The sequence below is a fragment of the Phlebotomus papatasi genome, chromosome 3 (genome assembly GCF_024763615.1).
Source record: "Phlebotomus papatasi isolate M1 chromosome 3, Ppap_2.1, whole genome shotgun sequence".
NCBI classification, from domain to species: Eukaryota; Metazoa; Arthropoda; class Insecta; order Diptera; family Psychodidae; genus Phlebotomus; species Phlebotomus papatasi.
Genome location: NC_077224.1, coordinates 46,158,042 through 46,178,933, shown reverse-complemented (window position 1 = coordinate 46,178,933; position 20,892 = coordinate 46,158,042). Strand labels below are relative to the sequence as shown.

The 20,892-nt window shown below is 34.7% G+C and overlaps 1 protein-coding gene across 2 annotated transcripts; it reads right to left on the bottom strand.

The window, feature by feature from the left end:
* Nucleotides 1–1,080: 1,080 nt before the first annotated feature.
* LOC129807994 (importin subunit beta) lies at nt 1,081–20,832 on the bottom strand. 2 transcript variants are annotated; one of them, XM_055857626.1, is made up of 4 exons: nt 20,620–20,832; nt 19,987–20,228; nt 12,402–14,773; nt 1,081–8,503 (listed from the first exon to the last, which is right to left on the bottom strand). In XM_055857626.1, coding segments are annotated over exons 1-4 (2,658 nt in total). In that variant the 5' UTR covers nt 20,663–20,832; the 3' UTR covers nt 1,081–8,502. The 2 variants fall into 2 exon arrangements, with proteins under 2 accessions (XP_055713601.1, XP_055713600.1); XM_055857625.1 differs by having other exon boundaries at nt 1,081–8,455.
* Between the last annotated feature and the right edge of the window lie 60 nt (nt 20,833–20,892).

Sequence of the window (20,892 nt, the reverse complement as noted above, 5' to 3'; positions counted from 1 at the left end):
TTTCTGCTTATAAACATGTTTTTTTTTTAATTTTCTATAAGAGTCAGCAAGATTACTAGATCTAGATCTAACTCACTCTTATTTAAATGTCAATAAACATATAACAATACATATACATATGACAATAAGGGTTATTGGGCCTTGGATCTTCTAACCAACGCACAATAACTTGTTTTGTAAACATACTTTTTCTACATTTTTCAGCGAAAATGAATGAAATCTAGATTTAGTCATTTCGCTCACTCTCACAGAAAATTTTGGAAATGTGTTTACAAACTAAAGTTGTTGTGCGCTGGTCATAAGAGTAAATGAAACATAGATCTAGTCATCTCGCTCACTCTCATAGGAAATTTTGAAAACATGTTTACAAACAAAAACTTCGAACAGCACTCTCAAATGTTAATTTTCCTTTTAATGACAAAAAATAAGTGATTTCAGTCATAGTAAAATTATTAGAGTGAAAATCAATTAGACGTAGTTAAATATAAGACACAATTCAAATGAAACGCTAAGCATTTTTCAATAGAAAAACTGTCAGCCAATAGAAAGTGAACATTTTCAAAATTACGAAATTCTTTGAATTTCTATTGGTCAACAGTGTTTTATTTTGCAAAAATGCATAAAAGTTAATCAAAAAATAAAATGTCGTTTAAAATTTCCAAAAGAATGTTTTCTAAAATTCATTAAAAATCAATATAAAAATTAAAAATAATAACTTTAAAAATGTAGTTTGCATTTCTGCAATTAATTTACTATATACTTTTTTTGGAAATCGTTTTTTTTTCTTTGAAATTTCAATATAGTTTTGTTGTCTACTTATTTTTATTTGTGTGTTATTTGAAAATATTGTAATTTTACAGTATTTACTTATAGATTAAATGTGTCTCATCTTAACATAAGATTCACACTTTCACCGTTTTGTCTTATAGAGAAATATATTCATCAATTTATACATTTCCTAGTTCACCCTTTTTTTTCACCTCAAAAAATGGAATGGCATTTTCAGTTTCATTTAATCAACACTATTTAAATTTAGCTAACTTCTACATTTTTTTTTCATAAACTGTATAGTGATATCCGTTTCTTTTTTTTTTTGGAAATATATTTTTCTTTTCTTTCACATTCTATAAAATGATTTGATGTGATTGGAAGTTTATCACCATTCACACTTCTTTTTTGTATTCACTAAAGGTTTTATCATCAAAGCTCATTTGAAATATTCATCCTGAAAATATAGGAATCAATAAACTCGCACATACACCTTATTATCACTTTTAGCACGAATGACACATACTCACAGAAAACAAGTCATTTTGCTAGTTGTGGTAAAGGAGAAAAAATACACAAATTTATCAAAGTTTTGTACGCAAATTCGATATCTTACCTTTCACACGATATATTGTCCATTGCAACGGAAATAAACAATTTGACGCAATTTTTTTCTGTCTCTGTCGCAACACGCTTAATTTTCATGCACACTTTTACACATTTTTTTATGCATCATTCAGTTTGATTTTAAATTTCAACAACTTCTCCAACAATTATACCAAAGTTTTCACACAGTGAATCTTCTCCTGAAACACAATTTCTTATCACACTAATTTAGTTAGTTTAAAAAAAAAACAAATTGAAACGTAAATTTACAATGAATTTCTATGGAATTAATGGAAGGGATTTTAGTGAAAAAGAGCATTTTGAAATTCTTCTTTTTTATTTTAGTGGCTTCAGCATGGAACTTTTTTACGTAAAACCAATCATCTTCCTTTGAATCTCATGCTACGTAATGGAAGTGACGTAGAAAACTTTAATTTAAAAGTTAGAATTTATATACCCCAAGTAGCAAAAACTGGTCCTTACGACGTAAATTTTTAGTAAGAGTCTGACATTTTGAGTTATGGCCTCTACACAGTAAATAAATTCACGTCAATATTTAGGAGTTTTTCCTACACAAGCGTAGGCAATTTGCTTCAATATGGGCGTAAATTTCTGTAGTATGTGGAGGCCATTAGTCATATCTTAGTCATTTAAAAGTCATATGGCAGATAATTGGGGAAATCAATAAAAAACAAGATGATGTAAGACTTTGTAACCGGGATCTTCTTTGATGACTACAGATTTTAAACAAAATTCTGACAGTACTCACGTATACATTTGAAAGATGGGCCCTCAATAAATAAAATTGCGAACTCATTGCCGCGTTTGACAGGAGGATTTTACGATGGATCTTTGCCACTGATCTCAACCAATTGCCATGTGCACTTCACGCACTTCAACTCGTTTTTGACTTACTATGAGCTTTGATAAACTGTATCATATGTACAATTGAAGCAGCAGCCCATGTTTTTCATTTATAGAAAACGTGAGCTGCTGGTTCAATTGTATGCATGATACCGTTTATGAAAGCTCGTAGTGAGTCGAAAACGAGTTGAAGTGCACATGGCAATTGGTTGAGATCAGTGGCAAAAACAATCAGAGCCAGTGCCTCCATAGCTCAGTTGGTAGAGCATTCGCCTAGACAACGAAAGGCCTCCAGTTCAAGCCTGGGTGGATGCAGGAATTTTTCCTGTCTCCATTTGGGTTAAATTTATGGGTTGGGAATCACTAGTTCTGTTGTTGCCTCAAAAATGAAAAATTTCCTCTTTTGATCTTTCATTTTAATGATTAGCTCGACACGATAAATGGTCATCGTGATGTCGGCACTTCGACACTCAACTAACCTTCATTTTGATAGCTGTCAAACTAGTAAAATTTTGGTCATTATACTGACTTAGCGTTACAAACGTTTAAATGACATCTTTAGGGCTAAGTAATGGGGATCTAGTCATACTGTGCCACTTGGGAAGGGAAAAGGCAAAACCTAAGCAAGTCAAGGGGGAAAAATGTGATTGAACTGGAGAACAATGCTGATCATTTATTTCAGCATTGACCTTAAAACATTGTTAAACGCTATAGTTGAAGAAAATCAAATTTCATTGAAAATGAAATCTGAAGTTTTTCAGAAAATTTTTGCTGAATTGATCAGCAAAAATATGCTAAGCGGTCAGCAATTCTCGAACAAAAAATGCTAAGCAATATTAAAATGCTAAATAATATTAAAGACAGTTGATCCTACAAATTTTAACAAATCACTGCCATTGCTTGTTTTGCCAAATCTTCTTGAACTGGTCTAACTGGGCTAAACCTCTAATCTGAAGGCGGATTTACGGATCAGTCGCATTCTGACCATCAGTATGCAATTGTCGTTTAGTGGTGTACATATACGTAGAAATATTGTGTACAGACCCCTTTCTCCGTTTATTTCCCCAAAAAAGTTCCGTACGTGGAGCCAAAGATTAAAAAGAATCTTCTGATTTCACTAAAGTAGAATAAAAATGGATTTTTTTCTCCAATGCTCTTCTTCTTTGGAAGATCAAAAACGGTTATTATATCAATTAGTTGTTATGTACATTGTCTATATGTGATTGTTATTAGATTTATTTTGATTAATTACGTTGTTATTTAACCTTATGGAATTGAAAAAAAAAGATCTTAAAAAATGAAAATTAATTCTATACATCGTCGAACTACTCATTTTTTGGTTTTTTTTTATTTCTTTTGCTTCTCCTGCCACACATAAACAATGCCCACAGCTTTGAATTTCATTTTAAGCGTAATACACTTTAGTTTCTTTTTTTTTGTTCTTTTAATTAATAAATTACACGATTGAAAGAGGATAAAATTCGATTCAATTTATCTAAGCATATTTCGTATAAAAAAGAATGAAATTAGTAAAAAGAAATAAAGAAAATTGTAAAATTCATTAATTGGACCGTTTATGATCTTATCTCCGTCATCATCTAACATTCTAATATATTGAGAAAATCCTTCTAAATAGGATTTCTTCTTTATAATTTCGTCAGTCGTCAGTCTATGTTTGTTTTTACCCCACCCTTTTAAACCTTAAAATAAAAAACAAAGTAGTGATAGGGATGAGACAAAGATGAATGAAGTAAAAAAGATTTGTAAAATACATTTTCTCCTCTTTTTCACGTTTATACAGTGTCGTCCCAAAAATCATTTGAAAAATCTATGTTCGAAAAACCAAGTGAAAAAATGATAGAAAAAATAACTTTCTGAAATTTTTCTATTTGCAAATGAGTTGCTTGTAATCCATAGATGATATTTATGTATTTAAAAAAAATTTAATTCATTTTATATCATGTCAAAAATATTTGTTTTCCCAAAATTGAGCATTTTTCATCGGCCAAAAGTTTGTTGACACATTTGTAAAACTTATTCAAAATGGTCAAATACGTACAAAAAACTGCTTTTAATCGTGCTATATTCTGGAGTTATATCATTTGAGAGTCAAATGGTGGATTAGCACATTCCTAAAGTTTGCAATAGTCAATTCATACATACACTGATAAAAATCCGAAAAAGTTAAAATAACATTCCGGAAATGTTAATTTTACCCTGTAGTATTGATCCAAAATCGGAGCAAATATTATGTTTTTAGGTGCATTAGGGGTTATAGTTGCCTTTTTTCATGTTATTTAGGCACGTGTTGCCAAAACTAAAATATATGTATATATGGGGATGAAAAGACAATAAAGGATTATATTAGGAGTATCAGAAATTATTTAAGTAGGCAGGGACGATCAGAAAGGAACAAATCATCCACGGCAAAGACGTCACAACGATCCAGGCAGCCAGGAGCTGCTCTATCGCCCCCAGACAGAGGCTCTATGAAGCTGACACTGGCAGCAGGATGCTATCATGGCCTATATCATACAAGCTTGCCCCTGTACATTAGTGAGTAAAAAACAGGCAGAAGGCCTAGGAAAAACCCCACAAAAGCGGCGGTTCAGCAGGAAACAGACAAGGCGCAAACACGCAGAAAATACTCCAGATGGTCAAAGGAGTTTAGGAAACATCCCTCAGGCAGGATGCATAAGTGTGGGGCAACGGGACAAACAACTGGGATACTATGGGCGCTCGGACGTATAGGTATGTCACAAATGTGTCCTCAGGAAATAAAAGAGGGAAAAATTGCTTGCAGTATGGGATTGGAGTTCTCTAGGAAGGTCATTGAAAAGGGCCGGCACCTGATAGAGGAAACTACGTCTGAACAATTCACTCCTAGGAAGAGATAAGTTAATTAGCGGGCCCAGGCGCGATTCACGTCACCTCCTCACATTAAAATACAGTAAAAAAAATTTACAAGGATAATCGTTGGTTTGCTTTTTTTACCACGATTATTCTTGTAAAATTACACAAATTATGTATTTCAACAAAACGTGTAATCTGCAAATGTGTAATTTAAATTTTATGTAATTGTAGCCCGTGTAATCAACTGGGAATGATTACACAGTTTTGTATATTTTCTTACATATTTCGTGTAAAATTACACAGTTTTCAAATAAAAGGTGTACAAATTACACAGTTTTCAGACAAAATGTGTACAAATTACACAAATATGTATTAGTACACACGATTACATGTTCAATGTAAAATTTACAATGAAAATCATGGTAAAGCAGCCAAAAAAATTTTACTGTATAGCTACTACGCCCAAAAAATACCTTTAGAGTCATCTTCTTAAAAGTTAAGTGGGAATATCTGAGGTCCAGGAAACCCTGCCACAAGGAATCACTTCTATGCTTCTGAACGATACAAACGGATGGCAAATCTCTGAGCTCGAATGACAGATGCGAGAGTAGTTTCATAGGTGCCTCCCCAAAAAGGTAATCCGTACAGTAAGAGAAATTCGAGAGAGTCAAAATAACATTCCCGAAAAGTTAATTTTACCCTGCAGTAGGGTAAGATGGGGTAATTTGGAATCATGTCTAATTTGTAACTTTAAGACTTCCTAACAGTTTTAGATGGAAAAACGAAAAAATAACAAAGAAGTACTCTCAAACGTAAAGCTTTGTATTTTTTCGTGACTTTCTTTTTCTCTTTGACCATCAGAAACAGTGAGAAAATCCCCAGATTCCAAAATAGATATGATTCCGAATTACCCCATCTTATCCTATTGATCTGAAATCGGTGTAAATATTACCCTTTTTAGGTGTATTTTGGGTACTCAATGGGTTAAGTGGTGGAACACTCGCTCTATGATGCAAGTGTCCCGGGTTCGAATCCCCTTTAGGTCACCAGAAATTTTTCTGACATTAATTCTGACCCCTAAAAAGGTGTAAAATTAACACACGAAAAAACATTAATATAGTTTTAAACCTAAAAATGATACTGTTATGACGAAAATAAGTTAATCGTACCCTCTTTTTCTTCTCAGTGATGCTATGCTATCTCCAAGTGACAACTTTTCAGGAAGCCATTTGAAATTGGCGATTTTCTATGCCGCCTGTTTAAATTTTTTTCAAAAATTCGATCTCAGGAATAACATATCACTCAAAGTAGCAAACCACTTAGCATGGTATCAAATGGAACCGTAGACATATACAAGTGTTAGAGCACTCGTTCTATGATGCAAGTGTCCCGGGTTCGAATCCCCTTTTGGTCACCAGGAATTTTTCTGGCGTTAAGGGTGTTCGAATTGCATCTAGTGAGCTTCAATGCACTTGATTCGACAAGGCATGGGACTGACAACCTCATCCTGTACAAGAAAAAATAATAATGCATGTCTAGAAATCCCCTTGCGGGAAGGCCTTGCTCCTTCATGGAATGATGTGCCGGCATTATTATTATGGGTTAAAGTTACCCTTTTTCATGTTAAATTTACCCTTGAAAAGGTGTAAAATTAACACTAAAAAATGTTGGTATATTTTTACACCTAAAAAATGTTAAAGTTATGGGGAAAAAAGGGTATCGCTGCCTATTTTTTCTCAGTATAGAGCAACTTGGATTCCACTCAGGAAAAATACATAGCCCGCAACACATTTACTGGACTAAGACGGGCAATGCGATAAGAACGACTTATTAATGGTAGGAGCGCGTTTGCTAAATTTTCAGTGTGAGCTTTCCAGGACTGCATCTCATCAATGCGTGGATCCCAAGAAATGTGTAACCGGACACGAATACTCAGAGGTCTCAGAGTTTCGATTCCGAAACCAGAATCTCAGAATTTCGACTCAGAGGGGTTGATAATCACATTATATGCATCTCTATTACAAGCAACTCATTTGCAAAAAGAAAAATTTCAAAAAGTTATATTTTTTCTATCATTTTTTTCCATCAGGTTTTTCGAACATAGGTTTGTCAAGAAACTTTTGGTCGACACTATAGATCTTTTGTTCGTCTTTGCTTACTACACACCATCTTTTCCCTACGTCGAATTAAGTTCTCAGACAAAATAGAGGCACTCACAAATTGATATTTCATCATTAAGTTCTACATCTAGAAACTAGTAATTACTTTCTCACTATCTCAAGTCTCTGTAATACCTTATATTGCTCAGAATCACGCAAATCAGACCAAGTTATTCTTCACTTTTTATTCACATTGGACTCTTTCTCTCTCTTTCACTTCACCTAAAAAATTGTCCTTCCTCAATTTATTTTTCTTTTTTTTCACATTTTCTTTGTAATCAAAAATTTCTTTCACCAAATTCGTCTTTTTCTTTGATTTTCTCCTCTCGCGCTCTTTCTCCATCTACCTTAAAAGACTCTCAAATGTTAACGCACTTTTTATTCTTGTATCTGAATCACAACAATCAGTAGTTTTTTTTTGGGATCGGGGGAAACGGGAAAAATAAAACAGATAAACAATCATCGACCACATGAAGTCAACAAGAACGCAATCATAATGGATTCATTCAAAACCATCCACATTTTCTCCTGTGATTTTTTTTTATTATTATTTTTCATCTGTGTAATTTCTATGTGTCTATTTTTTAATTTTGTCCGTCTCTTCACTCTCATTCACTCCACCTTCATCTACTTCAACCTTAATCCCAACTACTCATCCCTTATTTTTATTTGATTTTTCTTTTTCTCAATGTTTAAATTTAGAAGAAATTTATCCCATTTTAATGGTAAATTTGTATTTTTTATGAATATGTTTAAAAAAAAATGAAAAATACTAATAATAAAATGAATCAATCAAGCAGGTACACTTCTATTGGAAATTACTCAATTTTGTCATTTACATTACTTTTTTTTTATTTAAAAAAAAAACTTTTAAACTATTCAATTCAAAAGTTTCCTTTTTGTGGCCTAAAAAAAATTGACCGATAAATTTTGTCGCACTAAAAATATTTTAACATCCCAATAGAAATGTTCATACTTTTGTTTAGAAAAGAAATAACTAAATTGATATCCTTGAATAATTGTTATCTCAATGTTTTTTTTTTCTTTCAACTCTATTACTTTTACTTAATTGGATCTTATAGGTTAATATCGGAAGAAATTGTTTAAAAGGTGATATATTGGAAAAGTGTATAATGTTGCGTGAATTAATTTATCGAATAATCGATGATTCAGATTGTGTTACCTGCACTGGTTGGTAATTGTAACTTATTTGTGAATGATGATAGGCATGGTCATTGATGGTTGGACATAATCTGAAAAGTAAAGGCTCTGTTAAAAGATTAACAAGACGTTTGTCTAAATATATATACAATGTGATTATTACACACGATTAATCATGTCAAATAGCACTTTATCGGTATATATTTGATGTGATAATCTACTAATTTATTCGAACACTAAGAAAAAAAAGAGGGTGCGATTAAGTTTTTTCCTCAGAAATTTAACACTATAGGTGTAAAAATATATCAACATTTTTTAATGCTAATTTTACACCTTATTAAGGGTAAAATTAACATGAAAAAGGGCACCTTCAACCCCCAATACACCTAAAAAGGGTAACATTTACACCGATTTCGGATCAATACTGCAGGGTAAAATTTACATTTCCGGAATGTTATTTTAACTTTTTTGGATTTCTCTCAGTGAATTAATACATCGACGATTCCATTACATCACTGAGAGAAATTGAACCAATATTGGTGTAAATATTACCACTTTTAGATGTATTAGGGGTGAAAGTTACCCTTTTCCATGCTAAATTTATCCCTAAAAAAGTGTAAACTTAACACAAAAAATGTTGATGTATTTTTAGACCTAAAAATGTTACCATTATGACGAAAAAAACTTAATCGTACCTTCTTTTTCTTCTCAGTGACAACTTTTCAGGACAGCCATTTCATTTTTTTATAAATAATAAATTAAAGAATAATCTATTTCGAAAAATTGAATATCTCGTCCCGCATATTACCTCATTTTCCCCGGAAACATTACACCGGACACAAAACTTTGGGCAACACTACTTAGATGGAACTTCCATCTACTTCTTTTCACCGTTTGTAGGAGGTATCATGCGTTTTAAAATCACCTTTACGCTATTTTTCTAAGAGATGTTTTTGTGACTCTTGATGGAAAACTAAGCTGCAAAAATCCATTTTTTCTGAGCTGCAGTGCTCGATTTTCGTTTGAACTTCAATTTCGAGGTTAAAAAACAATCTGTTGGTTGCACATGGATAAAAATGTAACTAATAAAATTCTCTAGAAAACCCACTAAATAGATTGTTAGGGAAAGTCCTAGTTTTCGAGATATTTTTGATTAAAGTTGCTAAAAAGTTCAATTTTTCCATGTTTTCTGACATATATGAGACTGCAGCACTCCTGGTGACAGTTACACGAACTCGTCTGTCCAAAGGATTATCGGGCATGTAAAGTAGAACAAATGTTCCCATACAGTAGACTCTCGCTAATTCGGCTCTTTTAAGATCAGGCTATTTTTTTTAATTCGGGCGGCAGTTAAATTCGAAAATAGTTTGTTGACATTTTACAAGTTTGATTATGATTACACTGTGCAACAATTTCAAACTTTTTTTTTGTCCCTGGGTTCTTATGCTATTTTTTCTATTGCTAGGGTCAAATGATTTACCAAAATACTTATTATTTTGATACGAACTTCATCTGTTCAGAGGATTTATCGGGCATCTAAAGGAGAACAAATTATTCCTTAGTGAGAAATAAATCGGTTCAGCAGATTCGGAGATATAGGCACCCAAGTATCAAAAAACGGAAAAAACCGTTTTTCGTAAATTCTAGGCGCAAAATCCAAATGAAATCAAAATGATAAGTATTTTCGTAAATCATTTGACCCTAGCAATAGAAAAAATAGCATGAGAACCCAGGGACAAAATCATCGTTGCACAGTGTTATCAAATGAAGCAAATATGCTCAAATTTGCCATGATTTGTCTTAATTCTGATGTGTTTTTGCATTATTAAGAGGTTTTCATGAAATTTATAATAGCAATGAGCATATAAACTCAATATGAGTATGCAGATGAACAAAAAATCGTTGCATTTCAAAAAATTTGCTGCCCGAATTTCTCTCTAATTCGGTTGACATTTCGATTCCAAATGCCCGAATTTGAGAGAGTCTACTGTATGACTGTATTAAGAAATAAATCGGTTCAGCAGAATCGGAGATGTAGGCACCCAAGTATCAAAAAACGGAAAAAACCGTTTTTCGTAAATTCTAGGCGCAAAATCCAAATGAAATCAAAATGATAAATATTTTCGTAAATCATTTGACTATAGCAATAGAAAAAATAGCATGACAACAACCCAAGGATAAAAAAAAGTTTAAAATTGTTGCACAGTGTAATGAAACTGAAGTATAGAAAATATATAAATATAATAATTTAGTACTGTATTTACCATGAAAACGATGACGTTTCCATTTGGAATTGAGAAAAATTTCCATTTGGAGCAGGTTTTGAATTAGGCTTAATTTACTCTAAGTCATTGCTAAAATGCAACAAATAATTATTTTAAAAAAATATTTTGGGGTTCCGATATGCGGGACAACCTTCCGATCCGAGGTACACTGGCTGACCATGTCACAATATTAAGATTAATACAGTAGAGTTCCTCAAATTTGAACATTTGGGGGATATAGATGACATTTCTCACTCCTCAAATTTGAACAATATTTTCAAAAACGTAACGGAATTATATCAATGTAATTTATTGTGAAATAAATGGAATTTGTTGCAAAAGTTACTATAATATGAGAATATTGAGAAAAGACCAAATAAAAAGGGTTCTATTTCATAGTCCATGCAAAACTTTCTTGACTTAACCTCAAATTTTACATTTTGAACTCAACCGTCATTCAAATTTGAGGAACTCGACTGTACTTCCTGTAATATGATAATATTGAGAAAAGACCAAATAAAAAGGGTTCTATTTCATAGTCCACGCAAAACTTTCTTGACTTAACCTCAAATTTTACATTTTGAACTGAACCGTCATTCAAATTTGAGGAACTCGACTGTACTGCCTCTCTTTCGCATTTCCCCTCTACTTACAAAGTTGGCAGCAATACAATTGCTCGAAAACTGACCGAATCACAGTTGGCACGCATGGAAAATTGCTCGAATTGCTTGTAATACGATTCAGAAAACAATTAATACGAACAGTAATATCTTTTTCATCGTATTACTCCTCTAGAGTGTACTCTTTTTAACACACGTGATATTCCATTTGAAATTTTGAATACTATACTTCTCTCTCCGGCTTTTCTTAATATTAATATTAATCTTATATGTGACACCACGGTCATATGAATTTTTTCAAAGTCTTTTTCACATAGTCCCGTTCGTCAAAACAATATTTTTCGCTTTTTTTGCACTGTAAAACCACTAGGGTATTCAAAAACTAAAAATAAATTGATATTTGAGGAACAAAACATTGTGGCCGAAATTGCCAACTGGCCGACATTTGATACAGTAATTTTAAAGTAATTTTTAACTTTAAAATTTTTAAGTTTTCTTCGCTTTTATTTTATTTTTCCTAGAAGAAATTTGCAAACACTGTCGAAATATTAGTAGACGATATTCACAAAACATATATACCTAAAAAGTGCTTTTCAAAAGTGATCTGCTTCCAAATGCGTCAGCCTTTGAATATCAATAGAATGCAGGGAGTTCCGCTTTCAACGACATTCACAGGACTGAAAAAAAAAGTCCAGGAATTTACTCTAGTGACACAGAAAAATTGCATATCCACAGGAGAAGTCTTTTGAATAAGTTACGGAAACGCCGTGATGTATGCAAATCATTTTGAAAATTATTTTATAAATGAGCTCCCAATAGTAGGCAATTCATATCAAATTCTTTCAATCCGTTTTCACTCAAGCCGAAACTCCATGTACAAGAAAATAGAATTAATCCCAGACTGACGTGTTAAGAAGCTAAACTCACTTTTCGCTACTGATTCTAGAGCTTATCAAAATGACAAGTGGATCATTTAATGGACGCAACCCAGAAACGATAGAGTTCCTTGTTTGACATATCGCGACGGTGGCGGCCAGGGAATAGTGTTCAAACAGGGAACTTTCGTTGCTGGGAAGCTGATCAAAAAAAAAATTGCAATAACTCACCAACTGTTGACCATTGGTTGTTGTTGCTGTTGCTGCATCATTCGGAGCTTCTTAACTTCTTTGGCAGCCCAATTGACCAGAGCCTTTGTCCTCTGCAGCCTGGACTTTTTGCCATCAGCCAGTAACTTATTAATGGTCTCATTGTCAATCAATTGAAGCAATGGTGGTCCAAAGGCTGTACACAAATCCCCTATAAGTCCTGCACTAACACCAATATTGCTCTCTGACAAATCCTTATCCTGTGCAATGGTCACAATAAATTTGACAATGTGCGACACATATGGCAACATCAATTCTATATCTGGCAATGGTTTCTCTCCTGTCCCTTTTAGGCCCTGTATAATGCCCGTGTATGCCTCTAGGACACTTTCTCTCAGTTCATTGAGATATTCCACCATGTCCAAATCATTTTTGTCCACTTGCACGAGTGATGCATGCATCAACATTTGCAGAACAAGTTCTAGATATTTCTTAAATTCTGGCCCAATACTTATGGCAATATCACCAAAAACTGACAGGATTTGTGGTTTTACACTTTGATGGAGGGTGACATTGCTGAGATTTTCCATCAGGAGGGTCATTATTTCGTCACAATATGGCAAAACTTTGAGTTTGAGTCCACGACAAATGTCACCGGTGAGTCCAACTGCTGCACAACAAACCTGATATTCCTGATGATTTTTCAATCCCATGTAGAGATAGGGCTTAAAAGCATCCATGTACGTTAGGAATTTCTCACCTAGCAAATCAACCAAAGTCGATACTGCCATCAGTGCATCTTCCTGGACATTACCAACTTTTCCGAAATTTGACGCAAACATATTGAGGAGGGAATTCATAACAATGTCTGAAATTTTTGGTGCATCTTCTGGAGCAACTTTTCGCAGGAGTGCCTGCAATGTGGCACAGAGAAGGGACTGTAAATCACTAATTTGATGAGCTTCATTCGGTACATTAATGTGATTTTCCATTGCCAGGACACGATTTAATCTATCCAAAATCACCATTGTCGTCTTTTGGACTACTATATAGCAATCAGATGGGGAATTTTTGATCATTTCCATTAGGGCTTCATAGGCTGCTGATCTTAGATTAGCCTGAGCGCCATCTGGACGATCAGTTGTTGTCAGTAGACACTCAACGATATACTCAAAATACTCTGAGAGACAGTAAGTTTTCGGGGTACTATCATACGCCAGAGCAGCTTCATATGCTGCCTCTGATAATCCCGTGAACGCCCAACAGACATTAGCTGCCACCCTGGGTTCCTCCTTCAATCCCCTCAACAGACACTCGAGCAATTTCGACAGATGCGGCGATGATATCACCGCTTCGGGTATCACTTCACAAATTCGCCCAAAAGTCCATGCAGCTGTATCCCTGACAACAACACTACTATCATACATTGACTCAATCAATGTCACCATTGCCTGTTCCACAAGTGGCTTCAACGTATTCGCATCAATACCACTGAGAATTGATCCAAATGCCATCAATGCAGCATCACGATATCTCCAATTTTCCGCCTTAATATTCTCCTTGATGAATGGCATTACATGGGGTACAATGTCATTTTCACAGCATGTAGCCAATAACATCAAACAAACACCAGCTGCTTTTGATGTATTCCAATCATCTTCATCATCAAATTCCTCCTGTTTTGTCAATTTCTCCATCAAAACCGGTGCCAAAAACTGCAATGCCCCCCTAGCATAGTGTTTTGATACCCTAGATGGTGGACAACCTGATTCACTTGCTTCCTGATTCTCAATAGCCAAATCAATTTCCTCATCACTAACATTTGACCAAAATTCAATACCCTGCAGAGCAATTTGATCATTGTCCGATTTCATAGCTTCAAGGGTAATGGGAAATAGGGCTTGAACCATATATGGTTCCATATAGTGATAGTACAATGAGAGAATTTTCACCAGGCACTGCAGTGCTGCAACACAAATTTGTGTATCTTGACTCTGTGTTGCCTCACACACCACTTCCATAATATAATTACGCTCAGATGTCTGGTCAAAATTGGCTCTTGTGAATTCCAGAGAGTTGTAAAGGGCATTCGTAGCAGCTAGACGAACATGATTGCTAGGTTCAGCCTTACGCATGCCATGAATAATGGCCGTTAGGATTTGATTAGACTGCATCTCAAGGACTTCAGCACTAATCTCCTGACAAATATAACCAATTGTCTCCAGTGATGCCTCCCGTTTCATCTCTGTGGAATGTTCATCCACCACATTATTCACCAGAGTCACTATCAGGTAATCCCATTGATTCATTGGCAACTCAGCCATCGCCACATAAGCCACGCATTGAGCTGCCGATGATGGTCTAGAATTTTCCGTTCCCAGAGCCGAGAGAATCTGAGAAAAGGACCGATTTTATTAGAGCTACGACACATTGGGCAGTATTTAAATAGAAAGGGGCGGCAAAGTGTCCCAGGCTTTGCGAAATGCTCAAACTCGTGACTTAGATGCTATATACCTCAAAAGTACTTTCGTATCATTTTACCGCTTTGCCGCTTCAAAACCGATTTGAATCAATTTATAAATTTGGTATAGAGACGGATGGATCCTATCGTTAGAAAGATCTCGATTCCAGATATACAACATACTAAAATTTCATCGAAATCACTTCATAAAAATCGAAAATCCAGTCAGATCAAGACATTTTCGATTATAGTTCGGGTCAGGGAACATTGAGGCTATTTACACCGCCGCATTAGGTTGGGATTGAACTGTTCCAAAACTGGATTTCGGATAATTAAGTCTTAATCTAAGACCGCAATCTGAACGATCATTGAAGTCATTTAGACTGACATATTAAATTCTGACTGAATTGTCCCAAAAACCGATTTTAGGACAATTCAATCTCAATCCAATGCGGCGGTGTAAATGGCCTCATTGAGGGAGGAGCGCAACCCACCGTTGGAAAGGTCTCAACCTCAGCTACAACATACTAAAATTAAAAAAAAAAGGTTTCGCCTAGTTTTCGAAATATTCGAAATCGATTTTTCGATTAATTAAACCTTCAATTAAATCGGATGAAATCGAATAAAATATGGCCATTTGAAAGTTGAATTTCTGACCCCTTCTAGCTCGGGTTAAGGGGTTCGGAAGGCTTATGCCCAACGCACAATAACTTTTGTTTAGTAAACATGTTTTTGATTTTTCAATGAGAGTGAGTGAGATCTAGATCTAGTCATCTCGTTCATTCTCATGGGAAATTTTGAAAACATGTTTACAAACAAAACTTATTGTGCACTGGTCATTAAATTATAATAACAATAATAATAACAATCAATAATAATAACAGGTTCATAACCGATTGGAACCAGTTCAGTCTTATACGAGCTGCAGACCTAAGGCTTAGCCATATGGCATAGGGGAATGTAGGCAGCCTTCGCACATTTTTTCGTGCTTCATATTCAGGACTTTTTTTCTGACTAAACTGTAAAATGGGCAGTGAATTGCACTACACCAAAAAGTTCTCTGATTTTTTAGGTTTCTATTCATGCCTAGTTCAGTATCACAGAAATGTTGGTTTTTCCTGGACAGGAAAATGAAAAAAATATGACGATTTCATACATATTTCATAATGTTCGCCGAAATAATACAAGAACTATGAGCAAATTTGTTTAAGGCGCGGTGTAATATCTGCAAAATTTGTACAAGGAAAAGTGAAAAATAGCTTCACATTTTATTACGCTTGATGGGCCCGTGCATGGGAGACTGGGTTTGGGAAGCAGGATACAAAAGGCACACACAGAGGGTCCGAATGCAGCCCCGTCGCCCAACAGCCCAAGGCCCAGCGTAAGGGTGATCCCGGGTCCAAGTGATAGGAGCGACCGGCCCCCTCGCTATTCAGGATTTTGAGACCTTTGGGAACTGGGCTAAACCTGTAGCCTGAAGACCGCTTTACCCGAAATTCTAAAACCTTTCCGACGAGCCGAAAAATGATTACGAATCGAATAAGAAATACGCTCTCTACAGCCTTTTTTTAACTTTTGACCTTGAAAAATGGTTATTAGGAATTATACAATCTGGGTAATTTCTAAAAAAAAATATTCAAAAAATTAAAAATCGTACGATTTGGTTACGCTAAGATTTGGTAAGATACGATCGTACGATTTGGATTGCGTTTTCAGCAATCCAAAAAAAAATGGTTTTGGAGAGGAAGACAGAGGGAAAAATGATGAAGATGGGTTGACTTATGGAGCGTCCCCCGAAGGCCCCAAATCTCTAACCTTTTACCCTTTAGGCGTGGTAACAGCCGGACGGAAAGACAGATAAACAGAGTGACGTCAAAAAACTCAAAACTTCAAATTTTCATAAATCCTACCTATGACACCTTAGGAAATAATAAATCGAATTGATGTAACATCACACGGATATGAGGAATCAGAAAAAAAAATATTTTGTAAAATTGTTCGTAAATGTTTGTGAAACCCTATGGAGGACTTACGAAATTCTCGTGAATCGTATAACCCACAAAAAAGCTCGTAAAATTTTGTACTTTTTCATAAACATTGACGAACATTTTTTGTACTTTTACAAACATTTGTTCGTAAATGTTCGTAAACACACAAAAAATTTTCGTAAAATTTTGTCATTTGTTCGTATTTGTTCTTAAATTTTTGTTTTTCTGGAAAAATGGTGTTTATCAAGCGATTTCGATGAAATTTTAGTATCTGACAAGGGAGGTCATCGAGTCATCAAATTCAGATTGGCTTCATATTGAGAACATAGACGCGGATAGGGATCATAAGGATCGTGTCATACTCAAAAAGTGCTAAATTTTTTTTTCCTTTGCAAAAAAAGCAATCAAAGGCTTCCATAAAATGTTAATGATAAAGAAAGTTCTAGAGCCAGCAGGAGCAGTCGTGGTGCAGCGGGCTAGCGGACGGTGTTTACAACGCAAAGGTCTCGAGTTCGATTCTTGCTTTGTGCCGCCTTATTGTTTTTTTTCTTCTATTATTTTTTTTATCTGTTTTTTTTGTCGGATTTTTTTTTCATTGACCGTAATTTTTCCTTAGTGTATCTATATTTGCTTTGCACTGTAATGAATGTTTAACTAAAGTAAGTGTCTTAAAAGTCTTATTGGTCCTAGAGGTCCTAGATATACATAGCGTTATTTTTATTTGCTTTTTTAAATCACTTGCCTAAGCAATGTGTCTTGCAAAATACATCAATAAATCTATGCACAAGAGATAGAGAATTTAAAAAAACACTCACTCATTTTTAATCAATTGTCAAATACTGTTTTACAAAAGTTTATTTGGAAACTTGCTCTCAAACTGATTGTGAATGCATATCTTTTATTCGATGTGCACATTGTGACTGTACATTCTGTTTTAATCATTTCTTTACAGAAATCCACATGCACTAATTAGTTATTAAACTAATTTGTGCATTGAGGACTTTTGTAAAGAAATGATTAAAACAGAGGGCAATGTTCACAATGAGCACACCGAATTAAAGTATGACTCACAATCAATTTAGGCAAAAGCTCCCAATAAACTTTTTCAAAACAATATTGAATTGAATTTTCAAATATAACAAAATTCAACATATCTTGATTTTGTGCAGATTGCTAATTATAATAATTCTCTATCTCTTGTGCATAGATTTATTGATGTATTTTGCAAGACACATTGCTTAGGCAAGTGATTTAAAAAAGCAAATAAAAATAACGCTATGTATATCTAGGACCAATAAGACCGTATATGGATGAATTCTTAATTTCTATTCCTTAAAAAAAAATTAAAACAAGCAGACGCGTTGAAGAACTTTTAAGACACTTACTTTAGTTAAACATTCATATTAGGAGTATATTACAGTGCAAAGCAAATATAGATACACTAAGGAAAAATTACGGTCAATGAAAAAAAAAATCCGACAAAAAAAAACAGATAAAAAAATAATAGAAGAAAAAAAACAATAAGGCGGCACAAAGCAAGAATCGAACTCGAGATCTTTGCGTTGTAAACACCGTCCGCTAGCCCGCTGCACCACGACTGCTCCTGCTGGCTCTAGAACTTTCTTTATCATTAACATTTTATGGAAGCCTTTGATTGCTTTTTTTGCAAAGGAAAAAAAATTTAGCACTTTTTGAGTATGACACGATCCTTATGATCCCTATCCGCGTCTATGTTCTCAATATGAAGCCAATCTGAATTTGATGACTCGATGACCTCCCTTGTGAGTGAGATTGAGATGTTTCTGGCCTTGACAAACCTGAGGATTAGCCGAGACATCTTAGCGTAACTATATTCGAAATAATGGTTAAACTACATTTCCATCATTTTGCACTAAGTCGTCTATCGGCTTAAGTCATAAGTGTGTCTAGGGCATAACAATATGTCCCATCCGTTCCTCCTTTAAACCACTGTACCCCGACCCTTACTATACTCAAATGGACCGGACACCGGACTCTATCTCTAATGTTTATTAACCAAATTCGTCCTTTTGTTGTCCTTCCCTACTCAGACTATTTAAAATAGAAAATGAGATTCTTTACAGGCAACCTCGAAATGCGTGTAACTCTGGGTGCTTGCAACTCGAAATGCGTAAAAATTCGATTGTGAGTTGAATTTTGGGGGTAAAAAATCGCGTCGGGTGAACTGTTCTTGTCGGTCGAAATGGATTAAATCGGTTCGACGCGATTCTTTACCCCCAAAATTCAATTCACAGTCGAATTTTCACGTATACTCTGAGTACCATAAGCTTATCTGGGCTTATCACTGGTTTTTTTGCTAAGATTAGTGTAAAAAAAAATTTTATCCCACCGCTGCGAAAGTACACAGGTGTAATAAGACCGCTTTTTAAATAAAGATTTAAAAGAAAATCATTACAAAATTCATTCTTTAATATTGCTGTAGTTCGTCACACGGGCAAAATGCCCGCTGTGGTCAAAAAACGAGTTCCAAAGCAAATATAAATTATCTCGGCTACCGAGCAACTGATAAAATCAAGTTTTAAGACAAAATTATAGAGGATATTCTGGTCATCTTCCTGCCACATTCTAGGTATTTTGATTTAAATAAAAATTTTACAGTTTTTTTTTCAGAAATTTGACTCCAATTTGCTGTAGGGTAAATTAATGTATTTTGGAACTATTTACAATTTGTGACATTTGGGATTTTCGCACTATTTTAGGAATTCAAAAGGAAGAAATCTGTTCCTTTTCTTCTTAAACGTCTTTTTCTTCTATTTTGCAGTCTTTGTTTTCTCTTTGCTCATCTGAAACAGTGAGAAAATCTCAAGTGTTCCAAATTGTAAATGGTTCCAAATTACCACATTTTACCCTATCTGTCATCTTTAGTTCCAAATCGAATTTGTATGTAATCCGAGTTTGGTCACATTAAGAATCTCACCTACAATAAGCCGATCTAGGCTTATCTGTCCATTTTTTTTATTAAAATAAATGTCTCTTCGAATTTTGGCATTAAACAAATATTGAAAATTATCTAGTGATAAGGTGATAAGTGCTTTAGCCTCTTCTAAATAGCAATTTCAGCTTGATAACTTCTTGGTTCAAAAAAAAAAAAAGAAAATTAAAAGAGAAGATTACTTACATTTTTCTTTATGTACTCCCGGATCTCGTGGGAGAATTGAAGCCATCGCGTCTGATAATCCTGTCTGATCTTATTATCTTTGCTGGTCAGATGGTTTTTCAGCTGCAATCCAGCGGCCATTCGTGCCACAGCACTATTCTCTGGGCGTATGAGGACATCGGAGAGGGCTTTGAGGAATTCCGGAAGGTTCGAATTAGCTGCTTGCTCGAGAAACTCCTTGGCCACCAGAAGTTCGTTTTTATCTGGCAGAAAAAAAAGTTATAGATTACATGTTGTAAGTACAGCTGAGAAAAAAAGTGTATATATTGCTCTGCGCCAGCTCATGAATCCCAAGGCTAAATTCATCTTTTTTCCCCGCACACAAATGGCATCTCTCTACAGAAATTTTTTGATGGTTATGTCGCGTCTCTCTTGGTGAGAAAATCGCAATTTTCCCTCACAAAAGCCCTTCCCAGCGTCACCAGAATTATCCACAGAATCGTGTGGTCAGGTGCACAAGAAAGTGGTCTGTGTGAAAAATGTTGCCAGGGCATTGGGCCATTGTTTGCATCACAAGCATTTTGCGAAATATTCCATTTTCCTCTCCCCCATTTGAAAGTTCTCCCATTGTATGACAGCCACCATTTTTCTTACCTGGCGACACAGTTTTCTCGAGTATTTCGATTAATTGCATCATTTTTTCCACAATCCTTCAGCAGATACAGTTACAATATAAGAAGAACACTGGTTTAAGCAACTTATTGAGTACACAAAATAATTCTGGATGAACAATTCAACTAATTTTTCTGGCCGGCTGCGCTATTCCATGTGAAAGAGATACTTTTCGAACTTTAGACGACTTTTGAAGTTTTTGCTTGCACGCAAAAACATGGCGTCTTCGAAAACCCATCCGTTGATTTTGAATAA